We start from the raw sequence: 23,074 nt of genomic DNA on the forward strand, positions 1-23,074 counted from the left end.
GCATTCCCTGTTCTCAGCACCCCAGGGAAATCCTATAAACCCTTTCCCCAGCATTCCCTGTTCCCACCCTCTAGGGACACCCCACAATCCCCCGGCATTCCCTGTTCCCAGCACCCCAGGGACACCCCATAACCCCCCATGGCAGCATTCCATGTTCCCAGCACTCCAAGGACACCCCATAACCCTTCAACATTCCCTGTTCCTACCTCCTCCCAGGGACACCCCACAACCCCCAGCATTCCCTGTTCCAGCACCCCAGGGACACCCCATAACCCCCCAGCATTCCCTGTTCCCACCCTCTAGGGACACCCCATGACCCCTCGGCATTCCCTGTTCCAGCACCCCAGGGACACCCCACAACCCCCAGCATTCCCTGTTCCCAGCACCCCAGGGACACCCCATAACCCCCCAACATTCCCTGTTCCAGCACCCCAGGGACACCCCCTGTCCCCCTCAAGCCCGTCCCCTCGGTATGTCCCCTCCACACCCAGGGACCCCCGGGTTCCCTCCGCCGTTGCCGTTACCGCGGGCCCCGCCCCATCCCGCTCCGAACCAATGGCGATGCGGGGGTGTGTCCTGAGGCCACGCCCCTTGTGCCGGCGGACCAATAGGCGTGGCGGGGGCGTGGCGGGGCTCTGCCCCCACGTGCTGGCGGCGGCGGCGGCGGGGCCGCGGGATGGAGGCGGCGGGAGGCGGCGGAGCCCCGGGCCCGGGCAGGGCCCGGCCGGGACAGCCCCAGCCACAGCCACAGCCACAACCACAACCACAACCACAACCACAACCACAACCACAACCACAACCACAGCCGCTGCCCAAGGGCCGGGAGCTCTTCAGGAGCCAGCGGAAGGAGTCCGAGGTGAGAGCGCGGAGCTCGGTGCCGGCACCCCCCGGGCTCCGACGGGACCTGCTGTGGTTCCTGCTCTGGGGCTGGGCGTCCTGTGGAAGGAGCCTTGTCCAGGCCTGGGGGAGCGCCCGGCCTTGGGGGTGCTCCCTACCCCAAACTGGGCGCTTTAGGGGTCCTGCGGGGGTGGCTTTAGCGTCCTGCGGTGCCCCAGGGGCGCTCCCCGGCTCTGCCACCTCCCCGCTCCACTCCCAGACACAGCTGCAGAGTTCTGGGGTGCTGGCTCAGCAGCTCCCAGCCCCACGCCCAGAGCCGGCAGCAAGGTTTTGGGGGCCCACCTGAGCCCTGGGCTCCCCCACACTCTGCGGGCTCCGCTTTGCCCCTCACCGAGGTCCGGGTCCCCTCCATCCCCGCAAAAACCCCGGGGCACGGGGGAACCCGCAAACCCCGCTGGGCTGCCCTGCCGTACGGCCTCGTTAATGCCAGGCCGGGGAAGCAGGGCCGGGATCGGGTCACCAGGATCCCACCGGACTCTGATGTCCCCGGCCACCGTAAAAGCCACCGGGGGACCCCCGAGAGCAAAGGACGGGGACACTTCGCTTCCCCACCGAGGGGCTCCCTCACCCCAAAAGGGTCTCTGGGGACGGTGTCCAAGTCTTGTCCCCAAGTCGTGAATTTGGGGTTTGCTTTGCTCCCCTGGCTCGGTCTCTCAAAGCGGATTAGGGCTCCACGCGCTTCGCCGAATTCCTCAGCGGCTTTAAGTCCCCGAGCCGCCCCGCCGGGCTGGGCTGTAGAAATTGGGTGAAAAAACAGCGATTTTGAGCGAGTCGGGCTCAGCCCGTAGCCGCGCATCACTCCTGGGTCATCAATATTAATCGCGACGATACGCATCAGTCCCAGCCCGGCTGCCGAGGAGGGGATACTGAGACTCGGAATGGGAAATTACGTTAATTTAGTTGATTATTCATTCATGTGTTCCTTTACTCGGGGCAGGGCGGCGCGCTGCCGGCCTTGGGTCGTCTGGCTGCGGCTGCCTGCTCGCTGCCCCGCCGGAATCCTCCGGCGAAGTTTCATGCTCCAGTTCCTCATCCGCAGGGGAGGAGGGGGAGATCAGAAAGGCAAAGCCCGGCCCCGGAGAGCTGTCGGATCTGCGCTGCTGAGGACGGAGCTCCGGGATCCGCAGCATCCTCCCGGGGAGCTTTTGCTTTGAACCAGCCCCGGGGTTCGTTTTTAGGGGCTTTGAAATGCATCGCATATTCGCCGGCATTTCGTGTCGTGCCTTTGCTTTCCCGGGGATTTGAGAAATGCTGGTTTTTACACGCGGATTTACGCATTTTTGTTACACGTTTCCGCCGTATTTTAAGCGGCCTCGCACGGACTCCCCGCTCCAGCTCGGGAGAGCCATCCCTGCGAGTCGCTGCTCCGGCGGCTGGAGGAGCTTTGGCGCAAAGGCTGCGAGTGCTGGCAGCCATCCCGCATCCCAAAATATCCCCCGGGATGTGCCAGCCCTCTCCTAACCCCATCCCGCTCTCCGCAGGGCTCCGTGGATTGTCCCAACCTGGAATTTGAGTACGGGGATGCCGACGGCCACGGCGCTGAGCTGGCAGGTGAAAGCAGGTTTTGGGCGCTGCGTTGTTATTTATATGCGCCCGGCGGGCAGGGAAAATGACAATCCCGCCGGGATGGGGGATGGATATGGAGTGGTGTCATCCCTGCAGCAATAGAGCGAGCGGGGTTTATTATTAGAGGGCCACTCGCTCCCTGGGGACGCAGAAGGGACGCGTGGGGACACGGGGATTACCCCGCGCTCCCAAATTCCCCGGGGGGTGGCAGGAGGGCGGAGTGTCGGGTGACAGAGCCCAGGCGGGAGGTGTCACCCTTTTATCAGGCGGGTCGTGTCCTTGTCCCCCGTGTTCCCGCTGTGCGGTGGCTCCGGCTGCTTCTGCTCCGTAACCCCGCGGTCCCCGGCGTGTCCGGAGAAAAATTTGGGTTATTTTTAGCTCGGTGTAGCTCGGCTGCACGAGCTGGCCTGGCAAAAAAAAAAAAAAAAAAAAAGAAAAAAAAAAAACAAAAAAAAACACCAAAAAACCACATTTCCTCTGCAAGGGATCCTTCCTCCTTCCCTGCAGGATCACTTCAGTCCTCCGTGGTGCTGCTCAGCACCTCAGGACTGGAGGGATCCTGTGGGAACAGGCAGGAATTACAAGGAACAGGTGCAACATCGTGTCCCTCCAAGTCCAGCCCCTATTTGCAGGACCTGAAATGTCCGAGCTGCTGAGTATGGGATCAGTGCAGGCCCTGCCTGGGTGTTCCTGCATTCCCTTCATTCCCAAACTGCTTCAAACGTCCCCTCAAAAACCCCAATGAAATTGCAAATGCAGCTGGAGCAGGAGCTGGGAACAGCCCAACCAGGACAGGGGGATGAAGGTGACGAATTTGGTGGCACTGGGTGGTCACAAGGTGCCCTTGGAGCTGCAGGAGAGCTCGGTTTAGGTCTCTGTCTCATGTCTGCCTGGGTGCACAGGGATGCTCCCCAAGGAATTTGGGAACGAGGAGGAGGGTGAAGCCCCTCCATGTCCCTGCTGATCCCTGTCTCCATCAGAGCTGTACAGCTACACCGAGGAGCCGGAGCTGAGCCACAACAGGAGATGCTTCGAGGAGGATTTTCACGCTCAAGGTACCAGCTCTGACCTCAGCACCCCGGGGCTTGGGGCAAGAGCAGGACCCTCAGGGAGGCACCTCCTGGAGGTCTTGTTCCTTTTCCAGTGCCGCACAGGAGGTGGCTGGAGCTGGACAGGGCTCAGCAGAAGGCCTACGTCATGCACCTGCTGGATGGGCTGGAGGTGGTCAACAGGGACAAGAGGCTCAGGGTAGCACGGGCCATCCTGTACCTGGCACAGGGTAAGGACACGTCCCCCGTGGCCAGATCTGCTGCCAAGGGGGTTTGGGAGAAGCCTTTCTCGGGGTTGTGCCAGGTTGGTGCAGTGAAGCTCCTGCCTGGGGTGGTCCTGTGGACTCCAGGGGTTCCCTCACCAGTGTTTCTCTTTGGGGCCTCTCCAGGTGTCTTTGGGGACTGTGATAATGAAGGTGATGTCCTGCACTGGTCTCGGCATAACAGCTTCCTCCTGTACCAGCTGGGAACCTTCTCTGCCTTCCTGGAGCTTCTCAACATGGAGATTGAGTGAGAGGACTGCACTGCCCTCGCCCACCTCTCCCTCCTTGTCCTCTTCTTCACTTCATTCTTTCTTCTCACCCCTCCGCTTCTTGGACTCGCTGGCCTTGGAGGTGTCTCCCAACCGAAATGATTGTGTGGTTCTGTGATCTGCTTTCTCTCCTTTTCTTCCATTCAGTTTGCTCTCCTCCTCTTCATCTTCTTCCTCCCTGCTTTCCTCACCTTCTTCCATCCTTCTTTTTCTCTTCTACCTCCTCTTTCTCCTCATCCTCTCACCCTTTCATCTTCTTTCTCCTCATCCTCCTCACCCTTTTCCTCTTTGTCTTCCTTCATCTCCTCCTCATCTTTCTTCTCATCCTTCTCACCTTCCTCCTTTTCATCTTTCTTCTCCCTGTCTTCCTCACCCTTTTCTCTTCATCCTTCTCCTCTTCATCTTCTTTCACCCCATCCTCCTCACACTTCTTCAATCCTCCTCCCCCTCCTCTTCATCCTCTTTCTCCCCACCCTCCTCCTCCTCGGGAGGTGCCACAGCCGTGTCACATCCCCTGCTGTGGCATTCCCAGCGCTGCAGACGTTGGCTGGGGTAGGGACGAGGGGGCTGGAGCTGAGCTCATCCCTCCCCTGCAGGAACAGCCAGGCCTGCAGCAGCGCCCTGAGGAAGCCAGCCATCTCCCTGGCAGACAGCACGGAGCTCAGGTACCCCCTCAGGGCTGGGAGGGGGGCGACACAACCTCTGGGGACAGGGTGACCTCAGCACCTGCCTGCCGTGCTGTCCCCAGGGTCCTGCTCAGCGTCATGTACCTGATGGTGGAGAACATCCGTGTGGAGCAGGAGACGGATCCCCCCGAGTGGAAAACCTGCCGGGAGACCTTCAGGATGGAGCTGAGTGAGCCCCAAAGTTCATTGTGCCCTGCTGAGGTCCCTGTGTCGTGCTGGCCCAGTGGGGAGAGCTCGAGGCTGGGGGATCAGCTCTGACCCTGCTCCCTTCTCCACCAGGTTTTCCTGTGCACGCTGAGGAGCCGTTTGCTCTGCTGCTCTTCACGATGGTGACCAAGTTCTGCAGCGGCCACGCTCCACACTTCCCCATGAAGAAGGTCCTGCTCCTGCTCTGGAAGGTCCTCCTGGTGAGTACAAACCCTTCCTTGCTCTAGAAACTTTCATTTTGGAATGGCGCTGCTGCGGCCTGGATGTTCCCCACCACTCAACCCAATCATAATGGGGTTATTTAGGATGGCACCAGGAGCTGACACAAGGAAACAGTTCCTTCTTCGGTCTTAAGCTGAGCCAAGGGAAATACAGGCTGCATATTAGGAAAAAGTTTTTTACAGAAAGGGCAATAAAGTGCTGGAATGGTCTGCCTGGGGAGGCGGTGGATTCACCATCTCTGGATGTGCTTGAGAAAAGCCAGGATGTGGCACTTGGTGCCATGGTTTAGTTGAGGTTAGAGTTGGATTTGACTCATGATCTTGGAGGTCTCTTCCAACCTCATGATGGTTCTGTGATTCTGGGGTGAGGGTGGGCTGGGGGATGAAATCTGGAGAACCAACCGGTGCCGTGGTGCTGTCCCCGTTGATGGCTCCCCAGCGGGGAGCTGCCCAGGAGGGCTGTGCGTTCCGGGTGTGCTCTGTGCCTGCTCCGTGCCCTCCCTTCTCCCTCTCTCTGTCCCCAGTTCACGCTGGGCGGGTTCGAGGCGCTGCAGGCCATGAAGGTGCGGCGGCGGGAGGAGCTGGGGCTGCCGCCGCTGCCCGAGGACAGCATCCAGGTGGTGCGGGGGATGCGCGCCGCCTCCCCGCCCACCTACGCCATCGAGCTCGTGGAGCAGCAGCAGCAGCAGCAGCAGCAGCAGAAGCGGGGGGGCCACCGCAGCCGCAGGGTGAGAGCGGGAGTGTCCTCCCGGGATGGGTTTCCAGCAGGCACCGTCAGGAGGAGCCAGGAGTGCTCGTGGTTATGGTTCCCTTTCCCCGCCAAGTGCTCCGGTGTTTTCCAGGTTTAGGCTCACAGGTTGCAAGGACCTTAAGGACCATCCGGTTCCAAAGGGCACATTCAATTAGATCAGGATCCACCCAAGTTGGGTTTGGACACTGGCAGGGATCCAGGGGCAGCCACTCTGGGCTTCTCTGGGCACCCTGTGCCAGGATCTCCCTACCCTTCCAGCCAGGAATTCCCAGTTCCCAAGATCCCATCCATCCCTGTGGCAGTGGGAAGCCATTCCCTGTGTCCTGTCCCTGCAGGCCTTGTCCCCAGTCCCTCTGCAGCTCTCCTGGAGCCCCTTTAGGCCCTGGAATGTTCTGGAAGCTCTCCCTGGAGCCTCCCCTCCTCCAGGGGAACATTCCCAGCTCTCCCAGCCTGGCTCCAGAGCAGAGGGGCTCCAGGCCTGGAGCAGCTCCATGGGTTCCTCTGGACTCTCTCCAGCAGCTCCAGGCGCTGCTGCTGTTGTCCCCAGGGCTGGGGCAACTCTGCAGGTGGGGTCTCACCTGAGGGGACACAGGGGCAGAATCCCCCCTCCCCTGCTGCCCACGCTGGGGGATCAGCCCAGGGCTGGGGGGTTTGTGGGGTCAGTACACGTGGTCGGAGCATGTCCAGTTTTTCATCCACCAATTTCAGTTGCAACGGATGAGCCCCGTGGGGTGTTTGATCCAGGGGAAGCCAGAGGACATCCTGTCCTTATGGCAAAGAGCTGATAAGCACCAGGGAGCAAACTGCTCACAGCCAGCTCTTTTTTTAGCTCTGCTCTTGGAGTTGCTGCGATATGGTCTGGGGATGAAAATGCCTTTTGCTAAGAGATGTCGGATGGAAGCCCCAGAAGTTCAGGTGGAAAATGGGGTCAGCACCTCCTAGAGCAGCAAGGTTAGAGGTACAGAAGGAATTATTCTTGGTAGCAGCAGCTAGGAGGGAAATCCTTGCCTGAGGAACATCTGAGAGCTTGATCCTTTCAGGATGGAGACATCTGGTGTCAGCACCTGAGAGGGAAATAAAATCCTTGCAGTGGCCTGAATTTTTTTCTCCCCCTTCTGCTGCAGCCCCTGATGAAGCAAGACAGTTTGGACATGTACAACGAGAGAGATCCCTTCAAGAGCGATGAAGGAGGGGTTGATGAAGAGGAGAACGACGACGTGGACAGCGGGATGGAGGGGGAACTGGACCTGATGGAGCGGGAGGCGATCATCCCCGCCATGCCGGCGCAGCGCCTACCCATCGAGAGGGTGTCCTTCCCCAAGGGGCTCCCCTGGGCCCCCAAAGTCAGGTAAAGCCATCCTCCCCAGCCCTACCTGTCCTGCAGTCCATTGCAGGTTTTTTTTGGGAAGCACTGGGAAGAATTTTGGCCTCTGGCTGTTTGAACTGAAGCGACTCCACTTCTCTTTTTGTCAGGGTTGGTCCTTTCTGGCTCGGCCACTTTGCCACAGGTTTGGTGTGTAAACCCTGGGGAAGAGCTCAGTTAAACCCAGGCCAAGCCAAAAAATGGGCAATCCAAATTTTTGGCCAATTAGTGGTGATCTAATTTTGGATATCCCAGGTTGTACTGGGAAGGAGGTGCTGTGCTGGGGTGCTGTGGGGGCAGGTCAGCTTTCCCAGCCAGATCTTGGTCGCACAAAGTCCTTAACTAATCATCTTGGGAGCTGGTTAATGACATCCTGTTGGGTGAGTAGGACCCCTGAGTTGCCAGGTGAAACCTTTTTTTAGTGGCAGAGAAAAACATCTAAGGATAAAGGAGTCGGTGCCTTTCTTTCCTAAGAAATTATCCACACGTGAAATGAGGGAATGTTAGGAAAAAAGGGTGAAAACCTCTTCCCCTTTTCCTCTTATCTTAACAGGTTCTTTTGGCTGTTAATCCCAAGCCTGGATTTAATCCAGTATCTTTAAAACACAGGAGCAAATAGATATTTCTGAGATAGGAGCAATGACAGGGTTAAGTCTTTCTGTCCAGAGCATTCCTAGCAGAAACACAGCAGGAATTGGTTTCCCACATGGATCTCCATGGTGGTGCTGTGGCGCTCCACGTCACTTAACACTCTCAGCTTTGAAATCAAATGGCTGCTGCTTCCCTTGGCTGCTGGCTGGAAATCCAGCGGGATTCCTTTCAGTCCAGGAGAGCCTTTGGCTCACAGCTCATGTCCTGCCTGTAGCGCAGAGATGCCGAGCAGTTCCCATGACAGATGCCCGAGGTGGACAAGATGTAAGCTTGCTGTCGGAGCAGCGTGGGCTCTGACAGACTGTGGAGACGACATTTGTTCCCTCAGAGCGAGCAGATGCTCCTTGGAGAGGCGTGTGAGGAGCACAGGAGGTGGATACAAAGGTGCTGGTTGTAGGAAGCTCCTCTCCGTCTACTCGCACGTTCCCGTGCAGTTGCACAGCAATTACAAATGGTTTAGGTTCACCTTGCTCCCACCCAGTGAGGGCAAAGGTGGGTTTTGCCCACTGCTGTTGAGATCTCCAGAAATCAGTGTGAGGTTGTGATCTTGTACTGTCTTTGTGGCTGTTTTGCAACCTTCTCCTTGTTTTTGTCTCTCTGCTGCTCCATCAGACAGAAAGACATCGAGCATTTCCTGGAAGCAAGCAGGAACAAATTCATCGGCTTCACGCTGGGACAGTGAGTGTTTTCCCCACAAAATCTGCCCTGTAGCTTCCATCAGTGGGTTTTAAGTGGTGGGAGGTGTCCACAAAGCTCAGGTTTTCCCAGCTCCAGACACGCTCAGGATGAGGCAGTGCTGGGCTTGCCAGAGCTGCAGCAATGAAAGCAGAACTAGAAAAACATGTTCCTGGAGACACTGGTCCCCAGGGACCTCTTTCTATTAAAAATCAGACCTAGCCCAGAATAAGTGACCGCTGGCCCAAGCCAGGGACTGGTTTGATGCAAAAGGCAGCTGAGAGAGTTTGGCATCCGCGGCAAATTACCCAGTTTGTGAATAAAGCAAGCTGCGGGTGCAGAGTCATCCTGGGAAAAGCCCAGCAGGATACATTCATTTTTAGGTGCAGTGCTGGGCTCAGACTGGCTCCACCCTATTTCTGATTTCATCTGATTTCACCCAAATCCTGATTCAACCTGGTTTCACCCCAATTCTTCACCCCAATGTCGCTCCTCTCTCGTGCAGGCATGATGGGGAGGAGGTGGGAGGGCAGCAGCTCACGCCAACACCTCTCCCAATTCCTGACCCATCTGGGATGCATTCAGCAGACTCCAGACTCCCTGTTTTACCTGTTAGGTCATGGAAATGCTTGAATATGGATGTGTTTTCCAGTGCTGACCTTCTTTCCTCTCGCCCAGGGACACCGAAACCCTGATAGGGCTCCCACGGCCGATCCATGAAAGCGTGAAAACCCTGAAGCAGGTGAGATGGTGTCTCCATGCATGACATGGGATATCCACCACGTGGATCCTCCTGGCCAACCTCACTGAAACACAGTTACTGCAGGGAGTATAAAGCTGATTGCCACAGGAAAAGCTAATTGCAGCAATTGAGGCAAAAAAATTAAAAACCGAGTCCTCAAGTAGCCTCTCCAGAATTTTTACTTTCTCTTTATCCAAGGTGTAGCATTCCTGCTTCCTGGTGAGTGTCTGCCATGTGTGTTGAAGGCGACAGATTTTCAGAGCTGGGTTTGGATGTACATTCCCAAACCAGTGCTGTTCCCATGGGGAAGCACGGCCAGCCTCGGCTCCTGCAGTGCTCCACGGGGAATGAGACCCCAGAGGCCAACTGACCCTATCTAAGTTCTGGGTTGTCTTTTGGAGGTGATTGTCTCTCTAATTCCTTACAGAGAGCTCCTAGAAGGAGCAGGTGGAAGTAACCAAAGGCAGGAGGTGTGAGGGGCTTCAGGGACAGAGGGGTGTCCCACACAGGGATGAGTTCCCTGTGGCTCTGCTGTGACCTGCACACCTCGCTGGGATATTCCTGTGACCGCCCCTGGCCGTGTGTCCTCCTTCAGCTGTGACACTGCTCTGCCTCTGTCTGTGTGTTTTGCCAGCACAAGTACGTTTCCATCTCGGATGTCCAGATCAAGAATGAGGAGGAGCTGGAGAAGTGCCCCATGTCTCTGGTAAGAAGGAATTTGCTTCACCCCATCACCAGAGAGAGGACGGGTGGTTGCCACGGTGTCACGTAAATCCATTCTTATTTTTACTCCATTTTCCCTTGTTTTTAATGCTTCTCTGCCCTAGGGGGAAGAGGAAGTCCAAGAAACCCCCTGTGAGGTCTTGTATCGAGCGATGTTGTACAATCTCCCCCAGTACATGGTGAGCCCCCGTTCCTTAAAAGGAAGGAAGAGCTTTGAAATAGGGAATGGTGCCAGTCTGGGAGCTGCAGAGCTCAGCACGGGAGGGTGTTCAGGACCTGGAGAGTGAGATTTTGGTGGGAACCTTGAGCAGAGTTGGGAGGAAAGCACAGTCCAAGAGGAGGGATTCAGATTCTGAGATGCTGATTGGGTCACGTGGGCTCTGTGGGAAGAGACAGGGATTTAAGTGCATTTAAACTCCAGGTGTTCCTTGTGTTGTTTTACCCACACTGCCAGAGCTCAGGCACATGTGATGTCTCAGGTTAAGGATCAAACAGAGCTGCTGAGCTCCCCGCACTTGTCCTGTCTGTCAGAAGGCTGAGTGTGGTATGGTGAAACCCTGTAGAGTTGGCTTGGAGTTTTCCAGCTTCGGCAAGTGAAGAAGAAGGAAGGAAATCCCTTTCCTGGGCCATCCCCCCACACCTGCCCTCTCCTGCAGATCGCTTTGCTGAAGATCCTCCTTGCTGCTGCTCCCACCTCCAAGGCCAAGACTGACTCCATCAACATCCTGGCAGATGTGCTGCCTGAAGAGATGCCGTAAGTGCCTCACCAGGTGGCCACTGGCCATCCCAGCCTTGCCACCAAGCCTTGGACCAAGCAGGAGAGCTGATAGGTTTGGGGTATCTGTTTGGGAAGGTGTAAATTAAGGTTTGGGGGGCTCCAGGTTTGGGATTATCTGTTTGGGAAAGTGTAAATTAAGGTTTGGGGGGCTCCAGGTTTGGGATTATCTGTTTGGGAAGGTGTAAATTAAGGTTTGGGGGGCTCCAGGTTTGGGATTATCTGTTTGGGAAAGTGTAAATTAAGGTTTGGGGGGCTCCAGGTTTGGGATTATCTGTTTGGGTAGGTGTAAATTAAGGTTTGAGGGGCTCCAGGTTTGGGATTATCTGTTTGGGTAGGTGTAAATTAAGGTTTGGGGGGCTCCAGGTTTGGGATTATCTGTTTGGGTAGGTGTAAATTAAGGTTTGGGGGGCTCCAGGTTTGGAGTATCTCCTTGGGTAGGTGTAAATTACTGTTGGCACCAGAGCAGAGTTGTCAAAGCCAAGGCAGGGATGCTGCGATGATGATTTGAGTGCAGCCACTCCAAGCTAAGTGACACAAATGATAAAATCCTGCTAATTGACCCAGTTCATATGGATGTGTCAGCACATAGGTGTCCTCTCTGCCAGCATTCCTGGTGGAGGCCAATCCACCTTTTTTTTCCTCTTTTTTATAACCCATTTTGGCATCACCAGGTAATAGGGGTGGGAATGGGAGTCCCATGGGGAGCCAAGGTCCTTGGTTTCGTAGAGTTCATCCAGATGAACAAGAACTCCACATCCCTTGGTCCTTCCTGCTGCCACAGTCCCGGTGCTGTTTTTCCCTCCACCCCAGCATCACCGTCCTGCAGAGCATGAAGCTGGGCATCGACGTCAACAGGCACAAGGAGATCATCGTCAAGAGCATCTCGGCCCTGCTGCTGCTGCTCCTCAAGCACTTCAAGCTGAACCACATCTACCAGGTGGGCCCAGAGGAGGGGATGGCCACTGCCAAGCTGGGCCTGAAGGTCCTGATAAACCCTCTCCTAGGAGACTTCCAAGGAGAATTTCCATGAGGAGCTGTAATCGCATTTTCACGGCTCCAGGATTTGTACAGGATCATTTGGGTTGGGATAACCCCGCTGTGCTTTGGCAACATCATTTCTACTCACGTGGCAGGAGATTTTAGGCTTCTGGGAATGTCCATTCAGGTTAAATTTAGGGGATAGCACGAGCCTCCCTGGCAGAAGGGGGAAGAGGAAGGGGATTAGGCAAGACTCTCTTTTGCTCTGTCATCTCCAATGCCCAGAAATAGTGCTGAGAAGGACCTCACGAGGTCACCTAATCTGGTTTTGGCAGGATCAGGTTCTTGGGGCTCCAGTTTCAACACAGGCAGGAGGTCTGGGTCATAGTTGCAATCTGATTTTTGTTCCCAGTGTGACTTTTGTTCCATCTGCATGGCACCCATCAAACTGCACCCTCTCCAGGGCTTTCCTTGGTTATAAAAAAACCCAAGGACTAATATGAGCTGTGGCCCAGATCTCCACTCATTCTGCAAGTCAAACAATTAGTGTTTTCTAATTTTTTTCTCCTAAAGCTTTCAGCACACTACAAATCCCTCTGCGTTACAAAACCCACTGATATTTAACTGAGGATAAATATAAATCCACGTATTGGATTGGGCAAAATGAAACCAACTCCTACATTTTTACAATCCTACATTTGTTCTGCTCCCCCCCACCCCCCAATCCCTTCATTAATTTTTTCTCACTTCAAAGCAACTCCTCTCCTTTCTTTCCTCCAGGCAGGAGGGTCATTGCAGCCTGCTGCTGAGCCTGGAGAAAGCTGCAGGGTTTCAGCCCCCCTGATTCTGCTTTGTTGGTTTTTTTTGTGTGTGTGTGTGATCTGGGTGGTTTTGTTCTTTCTGTGGCAAAGGTGGTCTCAGGGAGCACCATGAGAACTCCAGCAAGTCTGAAATGAAGGAATCACTGAGCCACGAAATGGTTCGGGTTGTAAGGGTCAGTTAGTCACCAGCACATCCCAGTGCTGTGTCATCTGTGGTGTTGTGTCATCTGTGGTGTGCCAATGCTGACAGCTAGCACCAGGCTGAGATGAGAACAAACCGTTCCTTCCCTCTCAAATTGGAGATGTTGATCGAGAGGCATGGGAAGGGCAGGATGGGATAGAATTGGGTTTTGCTGCAGTTTGTATCTTTAGAGGATGGGAGAGATTTGTTGTATTATTGAACTGTCGAATGGTTTGGGTTGGAAGGGACCTTGAAGACCATTTAATGCTTTGAGGGAGGGAGAAATTAAAAGCAGGCAGGAAAATAGGGATGTTATTTCAGTCTGAATTTCCAAGGGAAATGGGATTAGTGCGTGAGAGCAATAGGAATTATTGTATTTTCTCATGTAATAGCTACAACTCCTTCCCTCTTCCCCACACACCATTCTGCAACGGATTTAACCTTAAAAAGCCATGAGGTGCAGCTATTCCTAAAGCATTACCGTGAAGTTAGTGTGTCCTTTCTCTGGCAAATGGAATTTTCCAGCTGCTGTGCATGACACAAACCTTACACAGCAAACTCCAGGGAGAAAATGGTCTGTGAGGTGTCTGGGGCAAACCATCCCAAGTGCTCTGCTTTTGGCTGGAGAGAGGTTTCCATTCCCAGCTGGTGCTCCCAGCTGAGCCGTTTCCCTTCTCTTCCCCAGTTTGAGTACGTGTCCCAACACCTGGTGTTTGCCAACTGCATCCCGCTGATCCTGAAATTCTTCAACCAGAACATCATGTCTTACATCGCAGCCAAAAACAGGTACAGCCACTGGTGGGGGACACAGAGGTGATGGGGCAGGAAGGTTTTGTGCTTGGAGAGTCTTGATGTCCTGAGGGGACCCAGGTGACCTCACACGGCTTTGGGGTGTCCTGTCCACTACAGAAATGTGTGGAGGGAGCAAATCCCTTTGGCATGATGAGGATGACTGGATGCTGGGTTTCCAAACTCTGATTGGGCTGCTGAAATAGTCCTAAAATAAAATAGGCTTCGTCTTTAAAATAAAGTAGTTTTCATCTTCACATGGACTCCTGGGAAGCCATCCAGTGCCAACGGGCATCTCTGGGCCACAGCTTCATCAAGGCCAGATGGGGTAGGACCTTCCAGGTCTTTCCCACTTTTTATAGCTGGAATTCAGCTTTCCTGACTCCTTCAGGTTTCCCATAGCTCTCACTCCCTTCTACTGCTGATCTGAGAGAGGCACCAGCCCCGTTTGGGGCAGGGCACTGGCTCGACCACCATAGATCAAAGACCTGAGACAGCACAGATCTTTCACAGGGCAGGATTCCTCTGTTTGGAGAGGAGCTCCACAGGGGTGTTGGAATGAGAAAAAAAGATCCTTTTTCATCCTTTTTGATGCTCTTTTTGTTGCTCTTCAGCTGTGTGTGTAGGCTGGTCTGTCTCCTGCACGGTATGGTTGTGTCTGTGTGAGGAGGCACGCATGGAAAAATAGGAAGTAATATGTTGATGCTCCTGCTATAAATATTTCCACTTTTGGTCCTGTGCTCTAAGTGAGGAGGAAACGTATCCCAGGAGCACTCAGCTCTCTCCTCTACTCTGGGATGGAGGTTTCATAGGCAGGAAATTCACCTGTGAGTGAGGTGGGATGTGCAGCTGGATCCTCTGAGCCGGGGAGGTGTAAATTTCAGTTTTGGGTGTATTTCTTGACTACTTTTACAAATCCCTTAGGCCTGGAGGCCTTTGAAAAACCTGATACTCTGAATATTCACTCACCATGAATTTTCTCGCTGCCAACCTTCAGATGCCTCCCTTTGAACCTCAGATCTATTTTGTTTACTTTTTTCCCCTCCCTTTTTAAATATGCACATGAACAACTCATCTGTCGTGTCTTAATGGATCCAAATCCTTCGAGTCCTTATTAATGCACTCAGGATGGAGCTTTGGAGCCAGGAGGCATCGACGTGCTCCATTAAGCTGAGGGGTGAGGCAGTGCTGGGGCTGGGATCCCGTTTGGATGCTGCTTCACGTGCTGGAGTTGGGATTGTTGCCCACCGGAATTACTCGTTGCATTTCCAGGCACAGAGCAGAAAAAAAGTTACAGATTCCTGGGCATGATCATATAGATCACGTTAAAATTTTCTCTCCTGTTAATTGGTTTCTGATGAGCCTCTTCTTTCCCGTTTTCTGCAGCATTTCTGTCCTGGATTATCCACATTGCACGGTCTGTGACTTGCCCGAGCTCACAGCAGAAAGTCTGGTAAGCAGCACAGAAAAGGTTTTTGTGGCCAGGATTGCTCTGTGTGACAGCATGAGGAAGGATTTGAGTTTTCTATTCTCTGTCTTCTTTTTCTGTAACCCCCAACCTTTCCAAAATCAGACTTCTTTTTTTTTTTTCTCCCCCTCCAGGCTTGAAAATTCCTCCCATCACCACTCTGAGTCACTGTCAGCTGTGGGGAAGTGGGGAAGAGGCACTGCTGGTGTTGGGCACCCCATAAAAATAGTTGGGTTTAGGGTTTTCCCTTTGACAGAAGAGAATCACAGAATTCCAAGATCATTGTGGTTGGAAAAGACCTCCAAGATCATCAAGTCCAATCTTTAATTAAACACCACCTTGTCCCCAGCCCAGAGTGCCGCATCCCAGAATTCCTTGGACACCTCCAGGGATGGGAACTCCAAACCTCCCTGGGCAGCCCCTGCTGAGGCCTGACCACTCTTTCTATAAGGACTTCTTCCTGATGTCCAACCTGAGCCTCCCCTGGCACAGTTTGAGGCTGTTCCCTCTTGTTCTATCAAGACAAGACTCTTCTGCTTTGAAAAAGAATTTACCCAGAGGCTGTTGCCTCCCAGGTTTCAACTGCTCTGAGCACTCCTGTTTTATGAGATACCAGTTTAAGGAATGAACCAAATTCCCTAAGGAGAGGAGCCTTAAGTATTCCAGAGGCTGGCCAGCAGGATGGGCTGGGCAAACACAGAGATTGCAAATGGGATAATAAGGCTGGCAGGTTCATAACCACAATAATTCAAGTGCAGAGGAGGTTGGACTCCAACAGTGCAGGGGAAAGCTTTGGGTTTAACAGGAAATAATGGACAGGGAATTGAGACCCTAAATCATTAAGAAGGATCCTGAGCATACCCAGTCCGGGCAAGGATGATCTCATGATGCTGCTGCAATCTGAGGGCCTCTCTTGTTTTCCTTAGGTGTATAAAGGTCAAAATCATCAGAGAGAAAGATTTTCCCCAGGTCCACGGGCTGCTGAAGGCTGGGTGTCCCCATCCAGCCCTGCCAGTCTCCATCCTATCCTGGACCGATGGGGACATCTAGTGACACATCACTGAGGGCTCCCTGGCTCCTGCTAACCATCACAATCAGCCTGGAGGCTGCAGGAGAAAACTGAACGTTTTTAGGGAAAATATTCCCAGTAGAGTCTTGACAGTTTGAGAGCTGTCATGTTCAAGGACAGCAGCACTTTTCACTTTTTGATCAGACATGGATGTGATCCTCAAGGGAGAGCGATTTAATTAGAAAATACACAGAAACCAACTTGAATTTTACCATGAGGGTTTGTCTTCAGGAGGATACCAGTGGAAATAAGGATTTAATAGGAATTAGACACACCCTGGGACTCGAGGCACACGTTTGTGCACCTATTTAGATTTCTTCAGCTGTTGTTTTAGCTTTTTTTTTTCCCCCACTCTGATGAATGATTTTAACATCCCAGCGTAACACATTTCTCAGAGGATGTAACAGATGATTCTGCTCTCAATGGGTTGAGCACAGTGATGTGTCTTTGGGTTTTCTCAGGGAGAACCAGGACGAGTCCAGCACTGCTGTCTCCCAGGGAGGGTGTAAATGCTGTACCCATGTGATGTAAATCAGGAGTGGCTGAGGTGGTGGGGGATTCACCCACCCTGTTGTGGGAAAGGCTCTTCAAATCCTGGCCAGACCCCATCTCCCCTCTCCTGTCACCCCAGAGGGGTCTGTAAAGGGCTTAATCCACCTCTTACACAGGGTATTAAAATCTGTTTAGCCTGTTCCCTCCTTCCATAAACCTGATGGAAAGACCCTCCCCAACTTGAATCTGTAGACACAACATCAGACTGGTGACAAAGAAATCCATCAGCCCAAGAAATGGATATTGGCTTATTCCACTGGGATCTCTGGGAAAATTACTTGGTATAGAGGGGGCAGATTAGGCCTAAGCACGATGTGACACTGCAGCAGCACTGCAGCTTGGGACCCCCAAAGCACCAGACAGCACCTCAGTGACATCCTGGTGACATGCCAGTGACATCCCACCTCAGGCACTGGAAGGAATCTGTCCAGGGAGGTTTGAAGTCTCCATCCCTGGAGGTGTCCAAGGAATTCCTGGATGTGGCACTCAGGGCTCTGGGCTGGGGACAGAGTGGAAATCAGGCACAGCTTGCACTCGGTGACCTTGGAGGGCTTTTCCAACCTCAGGGATTCTTTGATTTTGTTTGGCACTTGCCTTTAAAAGCAAAGGGGTTGTGCTGGTGGGGTTTTCTTGGGTAAATCTGCTTTCAAAGCTGGATTGGACACTCTGACAGAAGGAGCCCCCCCAAACTCCACCAGATTCTGGAATGGGGCGAGTTTTTGCCCTGAGCTAAGAAGGCTGTAGCTGGCTGTGAGTAATTTATAAATTCAGCAGCCATTGTTTTGTGTACTAATCCCCAAACAGGATTTTTGTGGGATATTTCTCCTGTGCTTGGAGTTGTTCAAACGTGGAGCAAGTTACTGCAATGGTGGAATTAACTGCTCAAAGTGCCAGGGGCAATATTTCCACAAGCTGGAGCTGGGGGTGTTAACAGTTACCTAATCTTTAAAACAATGTCTCAGCAGCACTTAAGCTGGGGAGGATTTTTGTTATAGAAAGGTCTGGTCCTCTTGACACAAACGTTGCTATTTGTCATCCTGTGTTGATTTGTGATTTCCTTTCACTGGTCTGTAATGTGTGTTCTAAGCCTGAATTAATTTATATAGTTACCAAAAGCAGTGGTGATCACCAGCCTGCAATTTGCTCTCTGGCTGTAAACAAGGAATACTAATCTACTACAAAATATATTTTCCATGATGGAATAATGTGATTTATCCCATTATTAGCGCTCACTCAAAATTAAAAGCAGATTAAAATCAGAGCATTTCAGAATGGCTTTCCCCAGAATCTGCTGATGATAACCCAAGTGAGGAGGTGGCTCTGCTGCCTGTCCTCCCCCAGAAATAAGACTTGTACAGACAATGGAAATCAAGATTTCTGCCCAAGGACATCTCTGTGGCGGTGCTGATGAACGCTGTGGTCAGGGTTGCACTTCTCCCCTTGCAGGAAGCCGGAGACAACAACCAGTTCTGCTGGAGGAATTTGTTCTCCTGCATTAACCTGCTGAGGATCCTCAACAAGCTGACCAAGTGGAAACACTCGAGGACAATGGTAAGGGGCTGTCCCCTCCCCCTGAGACCCTTCATTGTTTCACCTGGAGCACGTCCCTGGCTTTACACAGCAAGTTCAGGGTACTTGTGGAAGTGCTGGAGCTCCTGCTCTTCATCATCTTCCCTTTTTTCTTTCACAAATTGAGCCTCAAATGCAGAAATACTTTTTCTCCTGCAAATAACATTATTTCTGTGACCTTCAAGCCCTGTGCAGAGAGTGCTGGTTGTGTTGAAGGCTCCTGTTCTCCCTCCTGGGAGACCCTCCATTGTTTCACCTGGAGCAGGACCCTGGCTCTACACAGCAGGTTCAGCCCAGCCTCGAGCTCAGGGTGTCTTGTGGAAGTGCTGGAGCTCCTGCTCTTCATCATCTTCCCTCTTTTCTTCCACAGATTGAACCTTAAATCCAGAAATACTTTATCTCCTTGAGACTCTCTAGCATTTCACCTACAGCATGTCCCTGGCTCTACACAGCAGGTTCAGGGCACCTCTGGAAGTTCTGGAGCTTCTGCTCTTCATCATCTTCCCTTTTTTCTTTCACGGATTGAGCCTTAAATGCAGAAACGCTTTTTCCCTCTGGGACACCCTCCATTGTTTCACCTGGAGCATATCCCTGACTCTACACAGTGGTTTCAGCCCAGCCTCATGCTCAGGGTGTCTTGTGGAAGTGCTGGAGCTCCTGCTCTTCATCATCTTCCCTTTTTGCTTTCACAGATGGAGCCTCAAATGCAGAAATACTTTTTCTCTTGCAAATAACATTACTTCTATGACCCTCAAGCTCCGTGCTGGTTTTGCTGAAGGCTACTGTTCTCCCTCCTGGAGGTTTGTGGCATACAAGACCCAGGTGTTGGTGCCCAAAGCAGCACAGAGAGCATTTGTGTGGCTCCCCTGAGCACCCTGCGTTAATCAGTGCCCATTTCCTGGCAGATGCTGGTGGTGTTTAAATCAGCCCCAATCCTGAAGCGGGCTCTGAAGGTGAAGCAGGCCATGATGCAGCTCTACGTGCTCAAGCTGCTGAAAATCCAGACCAAGTACCTGGGGCGCCAGTGGAGGAAGAGCAACATGAAGACCATGTCTGCCATCTACCAGAAGGTGCGGCACCGCATGAACGACGACTGGGCCTACGGCAATGGTGAGTGTTGTCTGGGTGTTGGAAACCTGGAGGGTGAGAATTTCAGGCTTTCTGGGCTAAAAGACACTGGCCCTCAAGCAAGTACCACATTTGACTTGAGGCCGTGGATCAGGCTTTCAAAACTGAGTGATGGCACTGGGGTTGTGGGTGTGTGGTTTGAATGGTATTGTGTGATCTCACAGGGTGAAAAACTTAGATTTGGGGGTTTGGTGTATAGTAATGTAAGGGAAGATGGAGGATTTGGGGTGATGTCTAAGTCCTTCTTCACCTTCTTTTTCCTTCTTCTTTATGGTTTTGGGTGGTTTTTTCTTATTGGGTGAAAAAGATCTGCATTGTGGACCTTGGATGGTCAATTATTGGGTCAAAAGTATAAATAACATAGGTGTCATCTCGTTATTGGAGAGTTTATGCTTAAATAACCTTGGAAAGAGTTAGGGACATCTCCGTTTTACCTGCATTCTCTAACTTGCTAATGAGAGCTCACGGCTGGTGAGTCTGTAAATAGATAAGAAATAATAAACACCGAGTCTGAACACAAACTGAGACTCCCATGTGTTCATCCTGACCTTGGCAGAAAAAGAAGCCAGAACTGTCACACCCGGGCTCATCCCTCTGCCCGTGGCTTTGCAATCAGCTTGACTTGCTTTGGCCCAAAACCTTCTAAAATTGTTGTCACTACTGGGGATTTTTTCAGAGGTTTTATGGCAGCATTCTGTACTGTCAGAGTTAGAGCTTGTGAAGGCCAGCTTTGAAAATACTGGGATTTTTTTTCAAGTTATGTGTTTAGATAATGTGACATGATGTTGTGGTTATTGCAGCTTTTCAATATCATTCATAGTTGCATTTGCCCAGATTTTAAAAAAAATAATAAAATGGGGTTAGGAGCTCATAATAAGCTCACCAGGTTTTAAATGTTTTAAATCTTGATTGCTGCTTCAGTGGTCAGAGATTTTCAGTAACAGTGGTGGGGTCTTTGTGAAAAAAGCAGGGGCTGGCTTTTTTCTTTATTCCTGTTTTAAGGACTTTCTAATTATAGAGACAGGAACAATTATAAAGCAGGAATAATTACATTTTTTATGGGATATCTTAAATTGAAATGCATGCATAATGGGATTTGGTTATGAATAATAATTAGGAGTGACTCTGGTTAATTCACTTGAACCCTTCAGCTTTTGCTTTTGCTCAAACCTTGTCAGAGAGGTGTTTTCCACACTGGCTGTTGTTCCCTTCGCTGCAGATATCGACGCGAGGCCGTGGGATTTCCAGGCTGAGGAATGCACGCTGAGGGCCAACATCGAAGCCTTCAACAGCCGCAGGTACGACAAGCCGCAGGACTCTGAGTTCGCCCCGGTGGACAACTGCCTGCAGAGCGTGCTGGGCCAGCGCCTGGAGCTGCCCGAGGACTTCCACTATTCCTACGAGCTCTGGCTGGAGCGGGAGGTGTTTTCGCAGCCCATTCGTTGGGAGGAGCTGCTGCACTGCCAGTGACCCGCTCCCGCCTCCCCGAGGGCCGGCGGTGCCGCGGGCTGAGGAGAGGAACGTTTTGGGTTGGATCCGGGTTTTTTTTTTTTTTCTGTACAGCTGGGGAAAAAATAATAATAATTTAAACTTTCCAAAGAGACCGAGTCTCTCTGTGCCTAGCAGACACCTCTTTTTGGAGGTCATCCTGTGACTTCTTGGAGACTGTACAGAGGCCACGGAGGAGGTTCCAGAGTGAGCTCAGAGCCCAGGTGGGTCTGGTAGCTCGGTGGAAGGATTCCCAGCCGGGAATTCCATCCCTCCCGCACGCCCCAAGCTGTGCCTCGTTTGTTTATTCGGATTTATTCGGTTCTGGCTGGCTGCTGATGTGATTCCTACACCACCCTGCCACCCCCGGGATGCACAGGAACATAGGTTGGGATGAGGACAACGTTGAGTGTTATCTCTGGGATTACACAGCCCAGCTCGGAGCCCTGGTGCCCTGGACACCCATCTGTCACCTCCTCACCTCTTTTTCCCTCCACCTGCTCTCACCTTTGTTAAACGTCCCCTGTGCTGTGCAGTGTTTGGAGCTGGGCACGTTGGAGTTCCCATTTCTCTCCCCGCTGAGTGTCATGACAATTCCACATCCTCTCCAGCCCTTCCAGCCCTGAGGAGACAACAAACACCACGTTAAATAACGTGATTTTTGCACAGATTTTTTGATTGTTTGGGGAAATGGCTGTGCCAGGGCTCAGAGTGGGGAGGGAAAGTGCTTTGGTGAACGATTTATGAGGGAAAGAGTGGATTCCGTGGTCCATAAACTTTCAGGATGAATTGAGCTGTAAACTTTCTATCAGTTTAATAACTTAATACTTAAATAATGAACACTACACTTGGGTAAAGCTGCTTTGCATGAGGGTGGCATTTGTCAAAGCATCGTGTGTTCATATAGGGCAGGGAAGCCCTAAACAAAAAAGTGTTTGTTATGGCAGGATTTGTGCTAATTGCTTAAGTAATTAATTAACCTGGCAGTGTTTCCTTCATGGGGTTTGTCCAAGGCCTTGTTCATGGAAATGGCATTAAAACCCTTTAAAACCTTTTTAAATACGCTTTTGTTCAAAATAAACCAACTTTCAAAGGACACCTCTTTATTTAAGCTTTTTTCTTCCTGTGTCTTAATTTAAATGCTTCATTTTTATTATTTTTTTAAGGACAAAAGCATCCCTCAAACTCAGCCCTCACCCCTGTCCATCTCCACTCAAGGGGAAATTGAATGAATTACTAAAAAAAACTTAGAAAAGCCCTTAGTATTTGGCTCAAACCCTTTTTTCCCCCACAATATATTGAAAAAAGAAACCCCACCCAGTACATACCAAATGTGCATTTTTCTATATTTTACATTTAAATTGTGCTTTTCGGTGCCTGCTATTTTTACTGAGAGAGATCGGGAACACAAATTCTTACCTGGATGTCTGGGTGGTGGAGGATGGTACAAACTTATCCTGGATTGCAATTTATTCACATCATCACCCCCAAATTTTCTGCTTCCCAGAGAGAGATCTCCAGAGAAAACCTGAATTTCTGCATAATAAAGTGACTTAGGGAGAGGCTACACCTTTATTTGAAATATTTATGTCCCATCCTGGCAAGCAAGCAGCAGTTTCAAACTTTTTTTTTGGCTTCACAATGAGGATTTTCTCCTCAAAAAATTCTCAGAAGAGCTGGGGGCCAGCAATTATGGCATAATCGTTTCATATGTTCAGCAAGGCCGTTTCAGAAGAAAGTTTTGGGTGGTTTCTGCACAGCTGGAGGAACATCTGTTATCTCACCCCAACAGGGCTGTTGGTTCCAGGAACCCTCCAGTGTTCCCAGTTCCTGTTGTAATTGCATTAAAGAATTTTTTTTATTTTTGTTTTCACCCTACAGGTGGTTGCTGGAAGTTTTGCTGTGGGCAAGTCCTTTTCTTCAGCACCTCAGCACAGGTTCTTCTGTTTTCTTGTCGATTCTTCCTGTTTCCTAGAGATGAAAAGCATATGGAATTGAGTTATTATCTTCTCAGTCTTCTCTGAGCAAATTTCGAGCTAGTTGGTGAATTTAATGCGAATCTCAGTGAAGGATAAAAGGCTACAAAGTTCCTTTCAGAGCTGTGAAAAGAAAGTGATCCCCCCAAAAAAGATGATTTGGCAACGTTAAAAAAAAAATACCTCTCCTTTTTCTCCTGTGAATATTTCCATA

General features: G+C 51.6%; 1 protein-coding gene and 1 long non-coding RNA gene across 3 annotated transcripts; one reads left to right on the plus strand and one right to left on the minus strand.

The window, feature by feature from the left end:
• The first annotated feature begins 656 nt into the window (after positions 1–656).
• On the plus strand, positions 657–21,395 carry STRIP2 (striatin interacting protein 2). 2 transcript variants are annotated; one of them, XM_066182595.1, is made up of 21 exons: positions 657–856; positions 2,379–2,448; positions 3,444–3,518; positions 3,608–3,742; positions 3,902–4,022; positions 4,641–4,709; positions 4,793–4,899; positions 5,010–5,137; positions 5,683–5,886; positions 7,034–7,257; positions 8,536–8,601; positions 9,277–9,340; positions 9,975–10,046; positions 10,168–10,242; positions 10,720–10,817; positions 11,652–11,778; positions 13,507–13,607; positions 14,997–15,063; positions 18,146–18,250; positions 19,174–19,378; positions 20,565–21,395. In XM_066182595.1, the coding sequence occupies exons 1-21, from the start codon at positions 677–679 to the stop codon at positions 20,864–20,866; spliced, it is 2,595 nt and encodes an 864-aa protein (XP_066038692.1). In that variant the 5' UTR covers positions 657–676; the 3' UTR covers positions 20,867–21,395. The 2 variants fall into 2 exon arrangements, with proteins under 2 accessions (XP_066038692.1, XP_066038691.1); XM_066182594.1 differs by having other exon boundaries at positions 20,616–21,395.
• LOC136289123 (uncharacterized) lies at positions 20,791–22,524 on the minus strand. Its single transcript, XR_010720720.1, has 3 exons — positions 22,304–22,524; positions 21,392–21,506; positions 20,791–20,959 (listed from the first exon to the last, which is right to left on the minus strand). It is a non-coding gene; the product is annotated as an uncharacterized lncRNA (long non-coding RNA).
• Positions 22,525–23,074: the final 550 nt, after the last annotated feature.

Source organism: Chamaea fasciata, unplaced genomic scaffold (assembly GCF_029207755.1).
Source record: "Chamaea fasciata isolate MVZ Bird 193981 ecotype frontalis unplaced genomic scaffold, bChaFas1.0.hap1 SCAF_5, whole genome shotgun sequence".
In the NCBI taxonomy this organism is placed as follows: domain Eukaryota; kingdom Metazoa; phylum Chordata; class Aves; order Passeriformes; family Sylviidae; genus Chamaea; species Chamaea fasciata.